This window comes from Semicossyphus pulcher, unplaced genomic scaffold (assembly GCF_022749685.1).
Source record: "Semicossyphus pulcher isolate SPU_LCO1_2020_fin unplaced genomic scaffold, fSemPul1.0.p SCAF_40, whole genome shotgun sequence".
Taxonomy (NCBI): Eukaryota; Metazoa; Chordata; class Actinopteri; order Labriformes; family Labridae; genus Semicossyphus; species Semicossyphus pulcher.
In genome coordinates, this window is record NW_027211716.1 from 683,013 (window position 1) to 707,344 (window position 24,332).

At 44.9% G+C, this 24,332-nt stretch overlaps 1 protein-coding gene across 1 annotated transcript in view; it reads left to right on the forward strand.

Moving 5' to 3' along the window:
- Window positions 1–24,226, forward strand: part of srpk3 (SRSF protein kinase 3) — a 30,890-nt gene extending 6,664 nt beyond the window's left edge. The window contains exons 3-17 of the mRNA XM_069680718.1: window positions 1,765–2,777; window positions 3,063–3,171; window positions 3,290–3,377; window positions 3,526–3,613; window positions 3,730–3,836; window positions 3,952–4,117; window positions 4,579–4,604; window positions 5,659–5,751; window positions 8,448–8,493; window positions 8,924–9,142; window positions 9,230–9,327; window positions 10,321–10,428; window positions 10,527–10,596; window positions 11,849–11,941; window positions 21,689–24,226. Of these exons, the coding sequence (XP_069536819.1) occupies window positions 1,765–2,777; window positions 3,063–3,171; window positions 3,290–3,377; window positions 3,526–3,613; window positions 3,730–3,836; window positions 3,952–4,117; window positions 4,579–4,604; window positions 5,659–5,751; window positions 8,448–8,493; window positions 8,924–9,142; window positions 9,230–9,327; window positions 10,321–10,428; window positions 10,527–10,596; window positions 11,849–11,941; window positions 21,689–21,873 (2,509 nt within the window). The 3' untranslated portion in view covers window positions 21,874–24,226. The remainder of the gene's footprint in view (window positions 1–1,764; window positions 2,778–3,062; window positions 3,172–3,289; window positions 3,378–3,525; window positions 3,614–3,729; window positions 3,837–3,951; window positions 4,118–4,578; window positions 4,605–5,658; window positions 5,752–8,447; window positions 8,494–8,923; window positions 9,143–9,229; window positions 9,328–10,320; window positions 10,429–10,526; window positions 10,597–11,848; window positions 11,942–21,688) is intronic.
- Window positions 24,227–24,332: the final 106 nt, after the last annotated feature.

Here is a 24,332-nt window from a genome sequence, read left to right on the forward strand (position 1 = left end):
TAGGGCCCTGTTGTGATGGGAGCACCAGGCGCCTTTCATTGGCAGAGCGTAGTGGGCGGGACGGAGTGTAGAGCTGGATGAGGGCGTTCAGGTAGGCAGGAGGCGTTTTTGTTGCTGTTTTGTAAGCGAGCGACAGGGTTTGAATTTGATGCGAGCAGCGACTGGGAGCCAGTGGAGGGATACAAGCAGTGGAGGGATATGAGCAGTGGAGCACCCGGGTTCCGGGCAGACTTAGTGGGTATGAGTTCAGTTTGTCCGAGCTTGATGTTGATCTGTGGTTGCATAGAGGGACTGGCTGGGATGACAAGGAGCTCAGTCTTGCTGACCCTTGAGGCGCCCCTGTGGATAAGCTGTGGGGTTTAGACACTTCTCCTTTCCAAGATACTCTAACAGATCTCCCTGAGAGGTCGGACATGAACCAGAGGAGGGCAGATCCTGAGATACCAAGCTCAGAGAGAGAAGAGAGGAGGGTTTGGTGGTTCACTGTGTCAAAGGTGGCTGACAGATCTAGCAGCAATAGTGCTGAGGACTGTCCAGCAGCTTTAGCCAGACACAGTGATTCTGTTACCGACAGTAGTGCCATTTGGGTAGAGTGGCCCCGCTTAAAGCCGGACTGATTTGGGTCCAACAGATTGTTCTTGGACAGGAAGTCAGTGACTTCATTAAAAATTGTGCTCTCAAGTATTGTTTAACAAACACCTGCACATGCTGTCTGTGTTTCTACTGTGTGCTGCTTAGAACCAAACAGACCTTTTACAGACTCTCCTCCTAATAAAAGATAACTGATCATAACTAGAGATCTTTTTGTTAAATTACATTTTATAGAAATTAATGTTTTTGCTACTTTTGATGTGTGATGGCAATTAACAGATTTTTAGATAAATAGTGACTCAGAAAGCAGATCGAACAGGCAGCTATTCTCGACTATTTATGCTGACTTTATAGTTGGTTTCAAAGCACCCTTAAAAGTCTGTTTTAAGATCTGCTTCCTCTTTTTATGTTGCTAAAGTTTCACATCAGTCCGATCTGCTGCAGCGTCCAATCAGTAGCTGATATCTAATAAGGGGGCTTGTAAGTCAGTACAAGACTTGTGTGGAGGCTGCTCTTGTATATCCTCACTTATGGCTCCTCGCTCCTCGCCCCTTGATCCTGGTTCCTGGTTCCTGGTTCCTGGCTCCTGGCTCCATGCTCTTGGCTCTTGGCTCTTGGCTCCTGGCTCCTGGCCCCTGGCTCCTGGCTCCTGGCTCCTGGCTCCTGGCTCTTGGCTCTTGGCTATTGGCTCCTCGCTCCTCGCCCCTTGATCCTGGTTCCTGGTTCCTGGCTCTTGGCTCTTGGCTCTTGGCTCCTGGCCCCTCGCTCCTGGCTCCTGGCTCCTGGCTCCATGCTCTTGGCTCCTGGCCCCTGGCCCCTCGCTCCTTAATCCTGGTTCCTGGCTCCTCCCTCTTGGCTCCTGGCCCCTGGCTCCTTGCTCTTGGCTCCTGGCTCCTGGCTCCTTGATCCTGGTTTCTGGCCCCTGGCCCCTCGCTCCTCTGAGCAGTAATAAGAGCTTTTAGACAGTCCTCAACATCTCCTAATGTTTTTCCTAATGTTGTTCATAGTTTTGACCTCAACTGTTCACAACTGTTCAAAATATTTGAATAAAGAAAGAAAATGTATGTTCTGACCCCGCCTACTTCCTGACCGCATAGCTGACCAATCACTGAGTGAGTTGGTTGTGATGTATCTGTTAGCCCTGTTGTAACACCTCATTTTGTTCTGTTTCAGGCCTGATGACCTCTGTGAACTTAACAACCTAAACACCAATAGCAGCCCCCCTTCTGACATGTTGGAGAGCTACCCCGAAACCCCACGGCTGCCCCCCCAGGATCCTCCAGAGCCCTGCCCATCAGCAGGAAGCTCACCTGCATGTACCGAAGTGTCAGCCACAGCACTCAAGCAAAATCTTCCACACACCACCACGTTACACTCTGAAAGCCCCCTGCAGCCCCCCCAGAATATTTCCCCAACACCCTCCCCACCCCCTCAGAACGCCCCTAACACCACCTGCCCCCCTCTGGATACAGAAGATACAACTGAAGCCCCCCAGGACCATCCTGGAGGGTCCCTCCACATAAACACAGCCCTTAGAGAACCTGTGCTTCCACATATTTTTAGCCAATCACCTCCTGCCATATCTCTAAACCCTGCCCACGGTCCCAGTCAATCACCTCCTGCCTCATCTCTAAACCCCGCCCACAGCTCCAGCCAATCACCTCGGGCCATATTTCTAAACCCCACCCATAGTCCTGGCCAATCACTGCCTACTGTTACTCAAATAATTACCCAGAATTCCTCCAGATTGCCTCACAGAACTCTTCAGAGCGTCACTCAGATTGACAGCCAATCAGATCACTCCACTTCACCTCCGACCTTACCACACAATACTACTCACAATGCTTCTGAACTACCATCAGCACTGCATCCTGCCAAAGCTCCTCCCACACCTCCATTAAGCCCCTCCCACTCTGCCCCCTTTCTGCTGACCTCACTGACCTTCACCTCAAGCGTCTCCTCCCACCTTTACTCCCCCCCCTGCTCCACTTCTTCCTCCTTCCTCCGTTCCCTTGACTCTCTGGGCCCTCCCATTGGTCTGCTTCCCATGATGTCACCAACCACTCCACAGCTTACCACGCCCCCTTCGACCCTGAGTCCGCCCCCTCCTGAGTTAACCCCACCCCCTGCACAGCTGCTGGGCTCTGACGATGAAGAGCAGGAAGACCCGTCAGATTACTGCAAAGGTAATTGGGAGGGGGGGGGGAATAATTGAAATAATTAAGATTCAATACTGACTCAGACTGTAACAGCTCCACCTGCCGGACGGTTTATTCTCAACGCAAATTACCCAGAATACACTGCTTTCATTGATAACCCTGAGTGATCAGAGTATTAGAACTCTGATGGTTCTGTGGTCCAGTGTGGTCTCTGGGTCCACAGGAAGGGGGCCTGGATCTGGTTCAAAGTGTACAGGGTCTCCCTGCCTCTGCTCCAGTATGGGGCTTCACGGTGGTTCTGTTGTGTTGCAGGTGGTTACTACCCTGTGAACATCGGGGATCTGTTTAACGGGAGGTACCACGTGGTCCGGAAACTGGGATGGGGACATTTTTCTACAGTGTGGCTCTGCTGGGACCTTCAGTATGACACACACACACACACACACACACACACACACACACACACACATACACACACACGTCTTGTTTTAAGCGCTCTGTTTCGCAGTGTGTGTACCTTTGAGTGTTGGTTGTTTCAGGAGGAAGCGTTTCGTGGCATTGAAGGTGGTGAAGAGCGCTCCTCACTACACAGAGACGGCTCTAGACGAGATCAAACTGCTGCGATGTGTGAGTAACTGCACTCACTAAGGGTCACAACCCTCAGCCCGTGGACCCCCACCGGCCCATTTAATGTTCTGCAGGGATCCTGTGATGTGGATAAAAACACCTGTAGGTTTAGTAATGGAACAGGTTACCTGTCTCTCTCTCTTTGCAGGTTAGAGATAGCGACCCGTCTGACCCCTTCAGAGAAACAATCGTCCAGCTCATCGATGACTTCAAGATCTCTGGAGTTAACGGAGTTCGTATCCTTATCACCTGTCTGACTGTGTACCGGTCTGTCTGTATACCTGTCTGTATACCTGTCTGTCTCTCAGTCCACCTGTCTGTCTCTCAGTGTTCTCCTTATCCTGTGGTTCAGATGTGTGTATGGTTCTAGAGGTTTTGGGTCATCAGCTGTTAAAATGGATCATCAAGTCAAACTACATGGGGCTGCCTCTGGTCTGTGTGAAGACCATCATCAGACAGGTAACACTCGGACCCCCTGACCTCTGTGACTGTCTCCACACAAAGAATAATGTACTGAGGTAGTGACTTGTTGACTCGACAGTGACTCGACAGTGACTCGGCCGTGTGCTTGCAGGTCTTACAGGGTCTGGACTACCTCCACACTAAGTGTAAGATCATCCACACAGACATCAAACCAGAGAACATCTTATTGGACGTTGACGAGGTTTACATCAGGAGATTGGCAGCTGAGGCAACTTTGTGGCAGAGAGCTGGAGCCCCGCCCCCTTCCGGGTCATCAGGTGAGGAGCACGCCCTGTGATTGGTCAGAAAACAGACAAAACAGCAATTAAAAATTCTTGTTACTAAAGAACCTCCAACTGAAATTAAACAAGTCCGAGTCCCAGAGCACCCAGAGGGAACCTGTGACGAGTGGAGTCGAGTGGACACGCTCAGGGCCAGGTGTGAGTCCTGGTGTTATCCGAGCCTTTCTGGCGTGAAGCTGATCACTTTAATCAGTCGTCTGTTAAAATGAGACTTGTCAATAAGACGTCCGTTACCGGGAGCTCTGGTTTCCAATCTGTTCAGACAGACAGCCCCCCACCTGTCTGTCTGCTTTCTAACCTGTCTCCTTGTCTGTCTCTCTCTTCTTATACAGTTCTAACCTGCCTGTCTGTCTTTCATCTTTGTTTCCTGTTTCTGATGTTTTCCTCCTGTCTTTCTCTCTCCCTGTCTGTCTCTCTGGGTGTCTCTCTCTCTCTAGTTAGCATGGCTCCCAGGGATCAACAGGTAAGTCGCCAGGTGTGCTGCCTGCTGTGACATCATTGGTTATTTCAGACTGAGAGCTCGTTTCTGATGTCTTTAAGGTCCAGTTCACACCTGGTGAACTAAAGTGTCAGATGTTAAACTTAAGACAGACAGACAGACAGGTATACAGACATGCAGACTGACAGACGGACAGACGGACAGACGGACAGACAGACTGACAGGAAGACAGACAGGTATGCAGACAGATAGACAAGTAGACAGAGATTTAAAAACAGACAGGTAGACAGACAGATAGACGGACAGACAGGTAGACAGACAGAGACAGATTGACAAACACACAGACAGGTAGACAGACAGATTTAAAGACAGACGGGTATATGGACAGGGCGGACAGACAGGTATACAGACAGACAGATGTGTTATATAAGTGTCTGTCTCACAGCTGGTTTGATGAACAGCTGGTGGTTCACCTGTCTCACCTATTACCTGTGAGGTTTAACACACACATGTGATCTCCACTGAATCAGTATGAATTGTCAGAATTTTTGTGTGTTTGAGCACCGCCCCCTCAGATGCCCCGCCCCCTCGGATGCCCCACCCCCTCAGATGCCCCGCCCCCTCTGATGTATAACCTAAGCCTGCAGGCTGGAGTGACATGAAAAAAAAATGAAACCAAAGAGTTGCACAGCACAGAATAAAATCAGACAGACAGGTGAGGGGTCTGTGTTCACACCTTTACCCAGAGCTGTCAATCACTGTGACCACTGACTCACCTGCAGGAAAAGCTGCCAGCTTATTGGATAAAAACAATAAAATAATCCAACGTGTAGAGTTTAAAAACAGGAAGGGTGTCATCCTGCAAGTCAGGTGGTCAGACACACATGGTTACCATGGTAACATGGTCACCAGTTTTACCCCTGACATTAGCTGCATGTCATATTAGCTCTCTGTGAGTGTGTGTGAGCACTCTAACTACAGTGTTACAGTGTCAGTGTGTAGAAACGTCACCATCTGTGTGTGTGTGTGTGTGTGTGTGTGTGTGTGTATCTGTGTGTGTGTGTGTCTGTGTGTGTAGGTGGGGAAGCTCTCTAAGAACAAGAAGAAGAAGTTGAAGAGGAAGGCGAAGCGTCAGCAGAGGCTGCTGGAGGAGAGACTGATGGACATTCAGGTGCACTGACTGTCTGTTAATCAGGAACGAGTGTTAGCTTCATCAGGTTAGATTAAAGGGGAAAATGCGAACATGCTAATCTACCCAGCTGGACCACTGACTGTATATAGATGGACGACGCGTCTCCATCTGCTCCCATTGTACGTAATTGATGCCAAAACAGCCCTGTGATAGGCGCTGCCATCTTGCGTTGTTAACAGCAGAACAGCTTCTTGTGTTGGTCTGAGGTTAAAGTTCACAGGTATGGAAACTTCAGTGACTATAGTGATTGTTTTAGTTACGTCTCCTCTCGTGGATCGTCCTCCACTCTGCTCACCCGGAACTGATCGGCTGCAGGAGCCGAATTTGTCAACAGAGCTGTCAATCATCATTTTGACAGCATCAAACAACTAATTAAAAATAAACTTGTCAAAAAAATGAACACTGTGACATAAATCAGCATGATAAGAACTAGCTATAATGACAGAAACCATGTTGGAGAAAAATGTATTTGACATGTATTTTGATTTTATAGTTTGACTCATGTCCCATCTGTTAACATGGAGGAGGCGGGCTCTATGAGCTATACTGCAGCCAGTCAGCAGGGGGCGACAGAGAGGGTTTGGCTTCACTATTAGGGAGCTGTCGTGTCGTCCATCTTTTTATACAGTCTATGGTCTGCACTCTGATTGGCTAGTACATTTAGTAAGCAGACATGTTTGTCGTCGTACTAAAGACTGTGAGGCAGAGATCAGGGAGCTAAGGTTATATCTGTAACAAACAGCGACAAACATTTAACCTGATTCTGTTGTTTCTACTCGCTGTGTGTGTGCTTATTGTGTTCCTCTGCACTGAACGCATCCGAATGTAGTGGTACTACTGCAATACTTCTGTGGTACTAGTGTGATACTATTGTGGTTCTACTGCAATACTACTGTGATACTATTGTGGTACTACTGCAATACTACTGTGATACTACTGCTATACTGGTGCAATACTACTGCAGAAGTACTGTGGTACTACTTAGGGATGTACACTTTAGCCAGTTAACCGACTATTAAGAATTTTAACTGGTTAATACTACCAGCAGGGCTCGACATAAGCACTGGCCTGGTGGCCCAACGGTATGAATGTAAACCCCCGGGCCAGTAGATTTAGCCTTTAACTGGCCCGGTGTGCCAGTAGGATCCACAAGCTCATAACAATATACTAGCACTAGATTCAAAGTCCCGATGGACAGGACTGATTTATACTTTCTACACAGAATCCCGCGGTAATCTCCTTCCAATGTCAGCATCTCTGCAGGCACTTTGGCTACTGCTGTCAACAACACATTACACGCTAGTTGCTGCACTTGAGTCTGACTAGAGTCTGTGTCACCTGTTTGTAAACTGTAAACATGCATGCAACGCTTCTGCCATCACAGATGTGCCTGCAGCATGATCGAGCCAAACGGGCAGTTACGCCAGGTGGCTCTAAGTGTGTCTATTTATGTTATCAGCGGTACCTCGTCCCGGTGCATGTTAACGCTGTGGCTACATACACGGACCATTCACGGAGCGAACGTGCTGCAGACTGTTTACTTCTAATGGCTACACCTGCAGCACACACACAGCGTGAGGTTAAAAAGTTAAAAAAGTTAGGAAGGAAACAGTTACTGTCAGTTACAGTAATTTTAATGAATTTGGAAAGTTCCAGTGTACTAGATAAACGTTTTTTTTTTAAATAAACATATATATTTGGGAAACCCATGTTTTGTTGTCATTAGCTGAGCTGAGCCTGAGAGGAAAGCAAAACGAAACGAGCAGTTAAACAGTTAAAAACACTGAAAAAACAAAGCTTTGTTGCATATCTCTGCTCCTGGGACATCGCGGTACCGTCTGAGTGGGTGTTCTCCACAGCAGGTCTCACAATCGACAGACTGCGCACCAGACTAACCCCACAGCATGTCCACATATTGCTTGCTTCACCAAAACCAGAAGACAAACTGTCTCCTATATAATGACTGGTGTAGGCCTGGCCTTTTTATTTGAAGTTTCCATAGCCTGTTGTTAACGTATTGACTTTTTTTGAGCAGAAATGAAACTTAACATTTACGCACGAGGCACAGCAGCATAACTCATTAATTATTTGTATCTCCAGACACGTCGTCAGGATCGAACAGGATCTTATTTATTTATTATATAAGTTCTGTGTGCTGACCATCAAAGAAAGGTTGGCTGTAAATGGTTTTTACTTATTGCTGCTGCTGGTTCACATGTGCGTTAGTTAGGGTTAGGGTTAGCGACAGTGTATTAATATCTGGGCATGACTGTCAGTGCCACAGGTAGTTATGTTTGAGGATAGAAATAAATTTGCCTATTAGTTGCGTGTGTGCGAGTGTGTGTGTTTCTGCAAGTATTAGAGAGAGCGCACATGATGGAGAGCTTGTTGTCGGTCTGCGGCTGTTCTTTCTAAAAATGATCTTAGTTCTTAGAGGTTAACGATTAATGACCACTAATGGGGGTCGGTTATCGGTCAGAAAAAAAATTCTAAATTAGCATCCCTAGTGGTACTACTGCAATACTACTGCTTCTATAGCCTATATAAATATCAGTGCCAGTACTTTTTACTACTGCTGTTCGAGAGCAGCAGTGTCACAGCAGCACATCAGAATAAAACAGGAAGTGACAGGATGCTCCTTCAAAATAAGTGTTTCCATTGTGTCCTGTGTGCAGAGGTTGGAGGACGAGGAGTTCCATCCTGAGGACACAGACAGCAACTGTGAGTACAAATACTGTCTAATGCAGTGTGTATCACATGTACTGATGGACTGTGATGCAGTGTGTCTCACATGTACTGATGGACTGTGATGCAGTGTGTCTCACATGTACTGATGGACTGTGATGCAGTGTGTCTCACATGTACTGATGGACTGTGATGCAGTGTGTCTCACATGTACTGATGGACTGTCATGCAGTGTGTCTCACATGTACTGATGGACTGTGATGCAGTGTGTCTCACATGTACTGATGGACTGTGATGCAGTGTGTCTCACATGTACTGATGGACTATGATGCAGTGTGTCTCACATGTACTGATGGACTGTCATGCAGTGTGTCTCACATGTACTGATGGACTGTGATGCAGTGTGTCTCACATGTACTGATGGACTGTGATGCAGTGTGTATCTCATGTACTGATGTTCTCTCAGGCTCCCTGGTTGTCAATGGCAACACTTCCTGCTCCACAGCCAATAGTAAAGCCAGCCCAGAGTCCACCTGCTCCTGGCTGGAGGACAGGTGTAATGGCCACGGCCCTGGGCGATTCTCGAGCCCCGCCTCTGGCCTGTCAGGGTTCTCCAGCTCTGTGATGTCGGCGACGTCTGAGTCAGCACTTTCTACCCAATCAGGATGCTCGAGCGGACGAGAGGGTGAGACGCACACACACACATACACGAGATGTTGATGAACCTGTCTGTCTCTCAGTGTCAGGTGATGAACCTGTCTGTCTCTCTCAGTCTTCAGTGCCTCAGACTTCGTCCTCAGCCCGTTGGATCCTCTGAACGCTCACAGACTCAGAGTGAAGATCGCTGATCTGGGAAACGCCTGCTGGGTGGTGAGACAGCTTCGGCTTCTCTACCTGTCTCTCTCTCTCGCTCTCTCACCTATCTCTCCTAATGTCTCTCACCTGTCTCTCACGTGTCTGTCTCCTAATGTCTCTCACCTGTCTCACACGTGTCTGTCTCCTAATGTCTCTCACCTGTCTCTCTCTCACCTGTCTGTCTCCTAATGTCTCTCACCTGTCTCCCTCTCACCTGTCTGTCTCCTAATGTCTCTCACCTGTCTCCCTCTCACCTGTCTGTCTCCTAATGTCTCTCACGTGTCTGTCTCCTAATGTCTCTCACCTGTCTCTCTCTCAGCTGTCTGTCTCCTAATGTCTCTCACCTGTCTCCCTCTCACCTGTCTCTCTCTCACCTGTCTGTCTCCTAATGTCTCTCACCTGTCTCCCTCTCACCTGTCTGACTCCTAATGTCTCTCACCTGTCTGTCTCCTAATGTCTCTCACCTGTCTGTCTCCTAATGTCTCTCACCTGTCTCTCTCACCTGTCTGTCTCCTAATGTCTCTCACCTGTCTGTCACCTAATGTCTCTCACCTGTCTCTCTCTCACCTGTCTGTCTCCTAATGTCTCTCAGCTGTCTCCCTCTCACCTGTCTGTCTCCTTATGTCTCTCAGCTGTCTCTCTCTCACCTGCCTGTCTCCTTATGTCTCTCACCTGTCTCCCTCTCACCTGTCTGTCTCCTAATGTCTCTCACCTGTCTCCCTCTTACCTGTCTGTCTCCTAATGTCTGTCACCTGTCTCTCTCACCTGTCTGTCTCCTAATGTCTCTCACCTGTCTCTCTCACCTGTCTGTCTCCTAATGTCTCTCACCTGTCTCTCTCACCTGTCTGTCTCCTAATGTCTCTCACCTGTCTGTCTCCTAATGTCTCTCACCTGTCTCTCTCACCTGTCTGTCTCCTAATGTTTCTCACCTAATGTGTCTCACCTGTCTGTCTCCTAATGTCTCTCACCTGTCTCTCTCACCTGTCTGTCTCCCTGTCTCTCCTCCAGCACAAACACTTCACAGAGGACATTCAGACTCGTCAGTATCGAGCTGTGGAGGTTCTGATTGGAGCAGAGTACGGACCTCCTGCTGACATCTGGAGCACGGCCTGCATGGTACGCACACACACACACACACACACACACACACAGACATGCGCACACACACAGTAGCACGTGTTCTTTGGATTAATTGATTATTGTTGATGTTTCAGGCATTCGAGTTGGCGACAGGTGATTACCTGTTTGAGCCTCATTCAGGAGAAGATTACACAAGAGATGAAGGTACTACACATTATAACACACACACAGTATACACACAGTACACTTAGTACACACAGTATACACACCGTATACACACAGTACACACACAGTATACGCACAGTACACACAGTATACACACAGTACTCACACAGTACACACACAGTATACACTTAGTACACACACAGTACACACACAGTACACACACAGTATACACACAGTATACACTTAGTACACACACAGTATACACTCAGTACACACACAGTATACACACAGTATACACTTAGTACACACACAGTATACACTCAGTACACACACAGTATACACACAGTATACACTTAGTACACAAACAGTATACACTCAGTACACACACAGTATACACACAGTATACACTTAGTACACACACAGTATACACACAGTACACACACAGTACACACACAGTATACACACAGAACACACACAGTATACACACAGTACACTTAGTACACACACAGTATACACACAGTACACACACAGTATACACACAGTACACTTAGTACACACACAGTATACACACAGTACACACACAGTACACACACAGTATACACACAGAACACACACAGTATACACACAGTACACTTAGTACACACAGTATACACACAGTACACACACAGTACACACACAGTACACACACAGAACACACACAATATACACACAGTACACTTAGTACACACAGTATACACACAATATACACACAGTACACACACAGTATACACACAGTACACTTAGTACACACACAGCATACACACAGTACACACACAGTACACACACAGTATACACACAGAACACACACAGTATACACACAGTACACACACAGTACACACACAGTACACTCAGTACACACAGTTTACACACAGTATACACACAGTATACACTTAGTACACACACAGTATACACTTAGTACACACACAGTACACACACAGTATACACTTAGTACACACACAGTATACACACAGTACACACACAGTATACACACAGTACACACACAGTACACTCAGTGTACACAGTTTTGCACACAGTACACACAGTATACACACAGTATACACTTAGTACACACACAGTATACACACAGTATACACTTAGTACACACACAGTATACACACAGTATACACTTAGTACACACACAGTATACACACAGTACAGACACAGTACACACAGTAGTGCAGTATTAGAGCATTACATGAAGTAGTGCCCTGCGTACTGAGAGTACTTCAGTGTGTATTTTTACTCTGCTCAGATCACATCGCCCACATCATCGAGCTGCTCGGCCCGATTCCTCTGCCCTTTGCTCTGTCTGGCAGGTACTCCAGAGAGTACTTCAACAGGAGAGGTGAGCCTGCCTGCCTGTCTGTCTGCCTTCCTTGTCTGTCTCTGGACTCTCGGTCTGTCTGTCCATCTGCCTGTCTGTCTGCTAGGGTTGCACGATAAATAGTTCAATCACATTGCAATGTGCGCATGTGCAGTAGTCACATGGCAGGATGTGCGATCGCGAGCACATTAACTGCAACATGTCTCTTTACTTTCTTGTTGCTCAGTGCAAAATGAAAACTCAGATCTACAGGAAAAGTCCATCTGACATCACGAGTGCAGCTCTACAGCTGAGCACAGACTGACCGTTCGATCCCTGACTGTCACATGTGGAACTGAACCCCAAATTGCTCCCGAAGGCAGAGCCAACGGGTATGAATGGACATAGATCTGATTGGAGATTGGCACTGCCTTCAGTGTTCAAAAGCGGCTTTGAGTGGTCACAGGACTAGAAAAGAGACATTTAAGTCTGTCCATTTACCGTTTACTTTGAGTAAATATTCACATTATTCTGAATGTTTGGGTGAAAGGGACGAGAACAACATGACGGTGAGATGTAAGCTGTGTCTGGAGAAGTGCTCGTCAGCTGTGAAGAGCGCGACTTCATATGTGAAGAAGTATCTGCAGCTAAACACGGCTCCACAACACTGGTGGGACTAAGCGCCTGTGTTGTGTTGTTGTCATGGAAACAGCTGTGTCTAATACTGCATGCCTCTGCCCAGTTCACTGTCAGACTGTTAGCATCATAAAGAGCTGTAAAGGTTATACTGTGTTTGTCAGTCCTGTTATCAGACTGCAGAGTTACAGATTATGGGCCGTAAACGAGGCGATGCAGAGACGGTAGAGTCGATACATTCAAAGGTAGACGTACAGCAGGCGACACGCCGTCCTGATGATATAACACACGTGGAACGAGTCACAGAGGGGGTTAATGTTTGGTAACGCAGAAGTAATCTAAAAAAAGTAATCTAATGCGTTCTAAGCGGGTAACACAGAAGTAATCTAACGTGTATTAAGCGGGTAACACAGAAGTAATCTAATGCGTTCTAAGCAGGTAACACAGAAGTAATCTAACGTGTATTAAGCGGCTAACACAGAAGTAATCTAACGTGTATTAAGCGGGTAACACAGAAGTAATCTAACGTGTATTAAGCGGGTAACACAGAAGTAATCTAATGCGTTCTAAGCGGGTAACACAGAAGTAATCTAACACGTTCTAAGCCGGTAACACAGAAGTAATCTAACGTGTATTAAGGGGGTAACACAGAAGTAATCTAACGCGATCTAAGCGGGTAACACAGAAGTAATCTAATGCGTTCTAAGCAGGTAACACAGAAGTAATCTAACGTGTTCTAAGCGGGTAACACAGAAGTAATCTAACACGTTCTAAGCCGGTAACACAGAAGTAATCTAACGTGTATTAAGGGGGTAACACAGAAGTAATCTAACGCGTTCTAAGCGGCTAACACAGTAGTAATCTAATGCGTTCTAAGCGGGTAACACAGAAGTAATCTAACACGTTCTAAGCCGGTAACACAGAAGTAATCTAACGTGTATTAAGGGGGTAACACAGAAGTAATCTAACGCGATCTAAGTGGGTAACACAGAAGTAATCTAATGCGTTCTAAGCAGGTAACACAGAAGTAATCTAACGTGTATTAAGCGGGTAACACAGAAGTAATCTAATGCGTTCTAAGCAGGTAACACAGAAGTAATTTAACGTGTATTAAGCGGGTAACACAGAAGTAATCTAATGCGTTCTAAGCGGGTAACACAGAAGTAATCTAACGTGTATTAAGCGGGTAACACAGAAGTAATCTAATGCGTTCTAAGCGGGTAACACAGAAGTAATCTAATGCGTTCTAAGCGGGTAACACAGAAGTAATCTAACGTGTATTAAGCGGGTAACACAGAAGTAATCTAATGCGTTCTAAGCGGGTAACACAGAAGTAATTTAATGCGTTCTAAGCGGGTAACACAGAAGTAATCTAACATGCATTAAGCGGGTAACACAGTAGTAATCTAATGCGTTCTAAGCGGGTAACAGAAGTAATCGAACGTGCATTAAGCGGGTAACACAGCAGTAATCTAATGCTTTCTAAGCGGGTAACACAGAAGTAATCTAACGTGCATTAAGCGGGTAACACAGAAGTAATCTAATGCGTTCTAAGCGGGTAACACAGAAGTAATCTAACGTGTATTAAGCGGGTAACACAGAAGTAATCTAATGCGTTCTAAGCGGCTAACACAGAAGTAATCTAACGTGTATTAAGCGGGTAACACAGAAGTAATCCAATGCGTTCTAAGCGGGTAACACAGAAGTAATCTAACGTGTATTAAGCGGGTAACACAGAAGTAATCCAATGCGTTCTAAGCGGGTAACACAGAAGTAATCTAACGTGTATTAAGGGGGTAACACAGAAGTAATCTAACGCGTTCTAAGCGGGTAATACAGAAGTAATCTAACGTGTATTAAGCGGGTAACACAGAAGTAATCTAATGCGTTCTAAGCGGGTAACACAGAAGTAATCTAACGTGTATTAAGCGGGTAACACAGAAGTAATCTGACGCGTTCTAAGCGGCTAACACAGAAGTAATCCAATGCGTTCTAAGTGGGTAACACAGAAGTAATCTAATGCGTTCTAAGCAGGTAACACAGAAGTAATCTAACGCGTTCTAAGCGGGTAACACAGAAGTAATCTAATGCGTTCTAAGCAGGTAACACAGAAGTAATCTAACACGTTCTAAGCGGGTAACACAGAAGTAATCTAATGCGTTCTAAGCGGGTAACACAGAAGTAATCTAACGTGTATTAAGCGGGTAACACAGAAGTAATCTAATGCGTTCTAAGCGGGTAACACAGAAGTAATCTAATGCGTTCTAAGCGGGTAACACAGAAGTAATCTAACGTGTATTAAGCGGGTAACACAGAAGTAATCTAATGCGTTCTAAGCGGCTAACACAGAAGTAATCCAATGCGTTCTAAGCGGGTAACACAGAAGTAATCTGACGTGTATTAAGCGGGTAACACAGAAGTAATCTAATGCGTTCTAAGCGGGTAACACAGAAGTAATCTAATGCGTTCTAAGCGGGTAACACAGAAGTAATCTAACGTGTATTAAGCGGGTAACACAGAAGTAATCTAATGCGTTCTAAGCGGGTAACACAGAAGTAATTTAATGCGTTCTAAGCGGGTAACACAGAAGTAATCTAACATGCATTAAGCGGGTAACACAGAAGTAATCGAACGTGCATTAAGCGGGTAACACAGCAGTAATCTAATGCTTTCTAAGCGGGTAACACAGAAGTAATCTAATGCGTTCTAAGCGGGTAACACAGAAGTAATCTAACGTGTATTAAGCGGGTAACACAGAAGTAATTTAATGCGTTCTAAGCGGGTAACACAGAAGTAATCTAACATGCATTAAGCGGGTAACACAGAAGTAATCTAATGCGTTCTAAGCGGGTAACAGAAGTAATCGAACGTGCATTAAGCGGGTAACACAGCAGTAATCTAATGCTTTCTAAGCGGGTAACACAGAAGTAATCTAACGTGCATTAAGCGGGTAACACAGTAGTAATCTAATGCGTTCTAAGCGGGTAACACAGAAGTAATCTAACGTGTATTAAGCGGGTAACACAGAAGTAATCTAATGCTTTCTAAGCGGCTAACACAGAAGTAATCTAACGTGTATTAAGCGGGTAACACAGAAGTAATCTAATGCGTTCTAAGCGGGTAACACAGAAGTAATCTAATGCGTTCTAAGCGGGTAACACAGAAGTAATCTAACGTGTATTAAGCGGGTAACACAGAAGTAATCTAATGCGTTCTAAGCGGCTAACACAGAAGTAATCCAATGCGTTCTAAGCGGGTAACACAGAAGTAATCTAACGTGTATTAAGCGGGTAACACAGAAGTAATCTAATGCGTTCTAAGCGGGTAACACAGAAGTAATCTAATGCGTTCTAAGCGGGTAACACAGAAGTAATCTAACGTGTATTAAGCGGGTAACACAGAAGTAATCTAATGCGTTCTAAGCGGGTAACACAGAAGTAATTTAATGCGTTCTAAGCGGGTAACACAGAAGTAATCTAACATGCATTAAGCGGGTAACACAGAAGTAATCTAATGCGTTCTAAGCGGGTAACAGAAGTAATCGAACGTGCATTAAGCGGGTAACACAGCAGTAATCTAATGCTTTCTAAGCGGGTAACACAGAAGTAATCTAACGTGCATTAAGCGGGTAACACAGTAGTAATCTAATGCGTTCTAAGCGGGTAACACAGAAGTAATCTAACGTGTATTAAGCGGGTAACACAGAAGTAATCTAATGCGTTCTAAGCGGCTAACACAGAAGTAATCTAACGTGTATTAAGCGGGTAACACAGAAGTAATCTAATGCGTTCTAAGCGGGTAACACAGAAGTAATCTAACGTGTATTAAGCGGGTAACACAGAAGTAATCTAACGCGTTCTAAGCGGCTAACACAGAAGTAATCCAATGCGTTCTAAGTGGGTAACACAGAAGTAATCTAATGCGTTCTAAGCAGGTAACACAGAAGTAATCTAACGCGTTCTAAGCGGGTAACACAGAAGTAATCTAATGCGTTCTAAGCGGGTAACACAGAAGTAATCTAATGCGTTCTAAGCGGGTAACACAGAAGTAATCTAATGCGTTCTAAGCGGGTAACACAGAAGTAATCTAACGTGTATTAAGCGGGTAACACAGAAGTAATCTAACGCGTTCTAAGCAGGTAACACAGAAGTAATCTAATGCGTTCTAAGCAGGTAACACAGAAGTAATCTAACGTGTATTAAGCGGGTAACACAGAAGTAATCCAATGCGTTCTAAGCGGGTAACACAGAAGTAATCTAACGTGTATTAAGGGGGTAACACAGAAGTAATCTAATGCGTTCTAAGCAGGTAACACAGAAGTAATCTAACGTGTATTAAGCGGGTAACACAGAAGTAATCTAATGCGTTCTAAGCGGGTAACACAGAAGTAATCTAACATGTATTAAGCGGGTAACACAGAAGTAATCTAACGCGTTCTAAGCGGGTAACACAGAAGTAATCTAACGCGTTCTAAGCAGGTAACGCAGAAGTAATCTAACGTGTATTAAGCGGGTAACACAGAAGTAATCTAATGCGTTCTAAGCGGGTAACACAGAAGTAATCTAATGCGTTCTAAGCAGGTAATACAGAAGTAATCTAACGTGTATTAAGCGGGTAACACAGAAGTAATCTAATGCGTTCTAAGCGGGTAACACAGAAGTAATCTAACGCGTTCTAAGCGGGTAACACAGAAGTAATCTAACGTGTATTAAGCGGGTAACACAGAAGTAATCTAACGCGTTCTAAGCGGGTAACACAGAAGTAATCTAATGCGTTCTAAACGGGTAACACAGAAGTAATCTAATGCGTTCTAAGCGGGTAACACAGAAGTAATCTAACGTGTATTAAGGGGGTAACACAGAAGTAATCTAACGTGTATTAAGGGGGTAACACAGAAGTAATCTAATGCGTTCTAAGCAGGTAACACAGAAGTAATCTAACGTGTATTAAGCGGGTAACACAGAAGTAATCCAATGCGTTCTAAGCGGCTAACACAGAAGTAATCTAACGTGTATTAAGCGGGTAACACAGAAGTAATCTAATGCGTTCTAAGCAGGTAACACAGAAGTAATCTAACGTGTATTAAGCGGGTAACACAGAAGTAATCTAACGTGTATTAAGCGGGTAACACAGAAGTAATCTAACGCGTTCTAAGCGGGTAACACAGAAGTAATCTAACGTGTATTAAGCGGGTAACACAGAAGTAATCTAACGCGTTCTAAGCGGGTAACACAGAAGTAATCTAACGTGTATTAAGGGGGTAACACAGAAGTAATCTAATGCGTTCTAAGCGGGTAACACAGAAGTAATCTAACGTGTATTAAGCGGGTAACACAGAAGTAATCCAATGCGTTCTAAGCGGGTAACACAGAAGTAATCTAACGTGTATTAAGGGGGTAACACAGAAGTAATCTAATGCGTTCTAAGCAGGTAACACAGAAGTAATCTAACGTGTATTAAGCGGGTAACACAGAAGTAATCTAACGTGTATTAAGCGGGTAACACAGAAGTAATCTAATGCGTTCTAAGCGGGTAACACAGAAGTAATCTAACATGTATTAAGCGGGTAACACAGAAGTAATCTAACGCGTTCTAAGCGGGTAACACAGAAGTAATCTAACGCGTTCTAAGCAGGTAACGCAGAAGTAATCTAACGTGTATTAAGCGGGTAACACAGAAGTAATCTAATGCGTTCTAAGCGGGTAACACAGAAGTAATCTAATGCGTTCTAAGCAGGTAATACAGAAGTAATCTAACGTGTATTAAGCGGGTAACACAGAAGTAATCTAACGCGTTCTAAGCGGGTAACACAGAAGTAATCTAACGTGTATTAAGCGGGTAACACAGAAGTAATCTAACGTGTATTAAGCGGGTAACACAGAAGTAATCTAACGTGTATTAAGCGGGTAACACAGAAGTAATCTAATGCGTTCTAAGCGGGTAACACAGAAGTAATCTAACGTGTATTAAGCGGGTAACACAGAAGTAATCTAATGCTTTCTAAGCGGGTAACACAGAAGTAATCTAACGTGTATTAAGGGGGTAACACAGAAGTAATCTAATGCGTTCTAAGCGGGTAACACAGAAGTAATCTAACGTGTATTAAGCGGGTAACACAGAAGTAATCTAACGCGTTCTAAGCAGGTAACGCAGAAGTAATCTAAGGCGTTCTAAGCAGGTAACACAGAAGTAATCTAACGCGTTCTAAGCAGGTAACGCAGAAGTAATCTAACGCGTTCTAAGCAGGTAACGCAGAAGTAATCTAATGCGTTCTAAGCGGGTAACACAGAAGTAATCTAACGCGTTCTAAGCGGGTAACACAGAAGTAATCTAACGTGTATTAAGCGGGTAACACAGAAGTAATCTAACGCGTTCTAAGCGGGTAACACAGAAGTAATCTAATGCGTTCTAAGCGGGTAACACAGAAGTAATCTAATGCGTTCTAAGCGGGTAACACAGAAGTAATCTAACGTGTATTAAGCGGGTAACACAGAAGTAATCTAATGCGTTCTAAGCAGGTAACACAGAAGTAATCTAACGTGTATTAAGCGGGTAACACAGAAGTAATCTAACGCGTTCTAAGCGGGTAACACAGAAGTAATCTAACGTGTATTAAGCGGGTAACACAGAAGTAATCTTACGCGTTCTAAGCGGGTAACACAGAAGTAATCTAACGTGTATTAAGCGGGTAACACAGAAGTAATCTAACGTGTATTAAGCGGGTAACACAGAAGTAATCTAACGCGTTCTAAGCGGGTAACACAGAAGTAATCTAACGTGTATTAAGCGGGTAACACAGAAGTAATCTAACGCGTTCTAAGCGGGTAACACAGAAGTAATCTAACGTGTATTAAGCGGGTAACACAGAAGTAATCTAATGCGTTCTAAGCGGGTAACACAGAAGTAATCTAACGTGTATTAAGCGGGTAACACAGAAGTAATCTAACGTGTATTAAGCAGGTAATACAGAAGTAATCTAACGTGTATTAAGCGGGTAACACAGAAGTAATCTAACGTGTATTAAGCAGGTAATACAGAAGTAATCTAACATGTATTAAGCAGGTAACACAGAAGTAATCTAACGCGTTCTAAGCAGGTAACGCAGAAGTAATCTAAGGCGTTCTAAGCAGGTAACGCAGAAGTAATCTAACGCGTTCTAAGCAGGTAACGCAGAAGTAATCTAATGCGTTCTAAGCGGGTAACACAGAAGTAATCTAACGCGTTCTAAGCGGGTAACACAGAAGTAATCTAACGTGTATTAAGCGGGTAACACAGAAGTAATCTAACGCGTTCTAAGCGGGTAACACAGAAGTAATCTAATGCGTTCTAAGCGGGTAACACAGAAGTAATCTAATGCGTTCTAAGCGGGTAACACAGAAGTAATCTAACGTGTATTAAGCGGGTAACACAGAAGTAATCTAATGCGTTCTAAGCGGGTAACACAGAAGTAATCTAATGCGTTCTAAGCAGGTAACACAGAAGTAATCTAACGTGTATTAAGCGAGTAACACAGAAGTAATCTAACGCGTTCTAAGCGGGTAACACAGAAGTAATCTAACGTGTATTAAGCGGGTAACACAGAAGTAATCTAACGTGTATTAAGCGGGTAACACAGAAGTAATCTAACGCGTTCTAAGCGGGTAACACAGAAGTAATCTAACGTGTATTAAGCGGGTAACACAGAAGTAATCTAACGCGTTCTAAGCGGGTAACACAGAAGTAATCAAACGTGTATTAAGCGGGTAACACAGAAGTAATCTAACGCGTTCTAAGCAGGTAACACAGAAGTAATCTGTCTGTCTGTCTGCCTGCCTGCCTGCCTGCCTGCCTGCCTGCCTCTCTGTCTGCCTGCCTGTCTGCCTTCCTGTCTGTGGTTCCATAAGACGTTTCAAACTGTCTCGTGCAGACGTCACTGGACGTTATTGAACTGCCAACATAATATCAGAAAAACTCACAAGCTGCTCGATGATAAAATGACTTATGATGAATGACCATCTGCTTTGTCCTGCTTAACAATCAGTCAGACAGACAGACAGACATTTAGACAAACCGCGAGACAGGTGCACGTCCAAGGCAAGCCAGAGCCAGCCCTAACTATTAGCTTTATCACAGAGGACAGTTTGAAGTCTACTCTTAAAAGAAGAGAGGGTGTCTGCCTCCCGGACCCTGACTGGTAGATAGTTCCAGAAGAGGGGGGCCTGACTATTGAAGGCTCTACGTCCCACACTACTCTTAAGGCGCTTTCCCACTGCTCAAAAAAACCGCCAACACCCGGCTTTTTGCTTTGTGGGAAAGGCTACAATCGGCATTCAGACCCGGGTCACATGACTCTGCAGCAGACCCGGGTAATTATCGCCTCGGGTCCGATCGGCATTGATGGGAACACAAAACACGTTAATCTCTGCCCCCTCTCCAGCGCAAATTCCGTCCGTCTCTGTCCAAGCAGCGCTTGAACATTGTTCCAAATTCGTCGTTAATAGACACAATAAAGGCCTAACCACCGTCTTCACTGGTTACTAACCCTGTCTCTGGCACGTTTGTGACGTCAGATGGTGACGCAGTAGAAAAGAGACCAACAGGAGGATACTTCAATGGCAATGGGAAAAGAGACTCAGAAAAGAGAGAATCAGCGTTTATTAGAGGGTCTTAAAAACCCACGCACTCATTTTGGTGGGAAAGGGGTATAAGAGACTTTATTAGTGCATTACAACAATCCAGCCTGGAAGTAACGAATGCATGGACGAGTTTTTCTGCATCGTGTTGAGACAGGATGTGTCTGATGTTTGTTGTGAAGGTGAAAGAAGGCTGTCCTTGATATTTGTTTTATGTGGGAGATGAAGGACCTATCCTGATCAAACAGAACTCCCAGATTCCTAACAGTAGTGCTGGATGCCAGGCTGATGCCATCTAGGGCAGCTATATCATTAGAGAAAGAATCTCTGAGGTGTTTTGGGCCGAGCACAATAACTTCAGTTTGTCTGAATTAAGTAGCAGAAAGTTTCTAGTCATCCAGATCTTTATGTCCTTAAGGCATGCTTCTAGTTTAGATAGCTGATTGGTTTCGTCTGGCTTCATTGATAAGTATAACTGAGTATCACCCAGAGGAATATAAGGTGAAAAGAATCTGTCTCTCTCCCTCTGTACCTGTCTCAGGTGAGCTGCGACACATCTCCAGTCTGAAGCCATGGGGTCTGTTCGAGGTCTTATTGGAGAAGTACGAGTGGCCGCTGGATCAGGCGGCTCAGTTCAGTGACTTCCTGTTGACCATGTTGGAGCTGCAGCCTGATCGCAGAGCGACGGCGGAGAAGTGTCTGCAGCACGCATGGCTGCACACATAAACACACACACACACATACTATAACATACACACACAAACATACACACTATAACATTGTGGTTGACGAGTGTTGGGAGTGTCTGACTCTGTTCTTTGCCTGCCTCTGCTGATACTTAAACTGACTGGTTGGTTGGTTGGTTGGTTGACTGGTTGATCTCCGGCTGAATCCAAACGTCTGCCCTCTGGGCATGTGAGCTCTGTGATGCATTCACTGTCCTCACGTTCGGGTAACAAACACATAACAGTAACAGTGTGAATGTGGAGTTCCTCAGGGATTGGTGCTGGATCCTCAGATGTTCACTCACTGTCATGCACTGATACTTCCAGAGGGCCACTGCACAAAACCTAGACAATGGTTTAAGCTGGGATTTTCCGGTATTCCTGGCTGAATTTAGCTGTGACTCGGTTGCACAAAAGCCGGGGCACTTAAGTTACCATGGAGATTTATTCTGTGCAGCTAGCCTGCTCCAGACCAGGCTAACAGTCAGGCTTGATTACTCTTGGTGCCTTATGAGTTCAGTCAGCTGTTTGTCTCTCATCAGAAATAAATGTGTTTTACTCTCAGTCCATGGTCATCTGTGTGTGTTGTGCGATATTTTTATGAGCTTGCATTAAAATACCACAGATACATTCTTCACGTGTGTTTCTTCCTTCACAATGGCGTGCCCTTCATTGGACAACGTGTAAGGCGAGGAAGCGTTAACACTGAGAAGGCTTTCAGACGACAGAGAGTGTTTTGGGACCGGTCAGACCCGTTGGCGTTCCCAGACAACTACCTGTACAAGAGATATCGATTTTCTGGTGATGGCATCCATTACCTGTGCAGAGTGCTGAAACTCAAAATTCAGCACCGCAAGGCCCGGAGCCACGCCCCCTCCGACAAACAGATGTCTGTGTCGCGCTGTATCTCTGCCAGTGCCATGATGCTGAAAAGCTGAATAAAAGCACGATGTGCAGCAGAATCAGAAATGTGTATGTGTAATCAAGCACACATCTTCATCACCTTCCCTGACCACAGAAGAGTTTGCTACATTAAAGGATTAAGTCATTTTTGCACCTCATTTGTACATTGTGGTCAACAATCCCGGCACTGAGCAGCCTGTACAATGTTCTTCATCTTTACTTGCTGCCAGGTCCTCCTCTGTCCTGTCACGTTTGTTCTGTATGAACATTTTATTTATGTTTTCTTGCATTGTGGAGAAGTGTTGTAATCAGTCTTCATAGTAATTTAGTGACATTAACCTCCTCTGCTCACTTTTTTCAGTGTACAACAAGTGTTAATTTGTGAAAATGACAAATAGCAGTGGTGAGTACGTTTATATAGTTGGACTTCTTACGCCTTCAGTCGGCCCGTTACCGTCTGCCCGGCCGTGTTGCCTTTTTTACATACATGTTTCACCTCGTCACATGTCTCAAAATCAGCTGTTGATCAGTTTGAGAAAAGTATGCGGCACGTGTCTTCTCCATTTCTGAATCAGTTACTCTGTGATCGACCTCGTGGTCAGTTTGAGAAAGGCGTGAACGCGCACCTGTCCGAATGACTGACACCTGGCTTGACATAGTCGCTCCTCCTCATCCTGGCTCGGCTTACGTGCAGCAGATTAAGCAGGATGCACTCATTAGACTTGCTCAAGCTTCACTTTTCCAGTCATCCTTGATGTCTGGATTCTGCATTTGTGCAGCCGCCCCCTGCAGGATCACATCAGTGTCATCAGTGTTTATGTTTACACTGAGGAATAACAAAATAATAATCATTCATTGTAATCAGATCCTCTCACTCACCTGTGAGGTGTGCAGGTGTGAAAATGAAGGTAATATCCAGACGTTTGGATTCAGCCTCAGTGGTCTCCTCTCTGCTGACCTTTGACCTCTAACATGATGTTTTAAACACAGTCTGATCAGCTTCTTTGATCTTGTTTCTGATTTTCTTCTTCTGTGAGTTTATGTTGAACTTCACTTCCTGTCTGTTATGAACCTGATGACCCTTATTGATGACTGATCAAAGACTTCTCCGCCTCCGGAACCTCCGTGATGAAGGTTGATGATGATGATGGTGAAGAGTTGTGATGTAAGCACACTGTAGCTTCCTGTTAGCCCTCACACTGATAAAAGTATTTTTCTCTGTAGCTCGAAGTTAAAGGGAGTCGTCCTCAAATGACCTCTGACCTTCTCACCTGTTCAACTGCTCACACCTGTTTCTGTGTTCATGTAAAAAAAATAGTGCCTTGAAAACACCTCTGACCCCCCTCCCCTTGTTACAATGACATCAGCAGTGACATCACCAGAGACAGTTTTTTTCTACATGTGTCTGTCGGTGTGAAATGTCTTCTGTGAAAATAAAGAATAAAGGTTTCCTGAGCTTTAACCTCTGACCTGTAGTTTTTAACCTATGACCTGTAGTCTCTAGTGTGACGGTCATGACTTGCAGACTTTCAGGCTCAATCCTGGTGAGTATTAGAG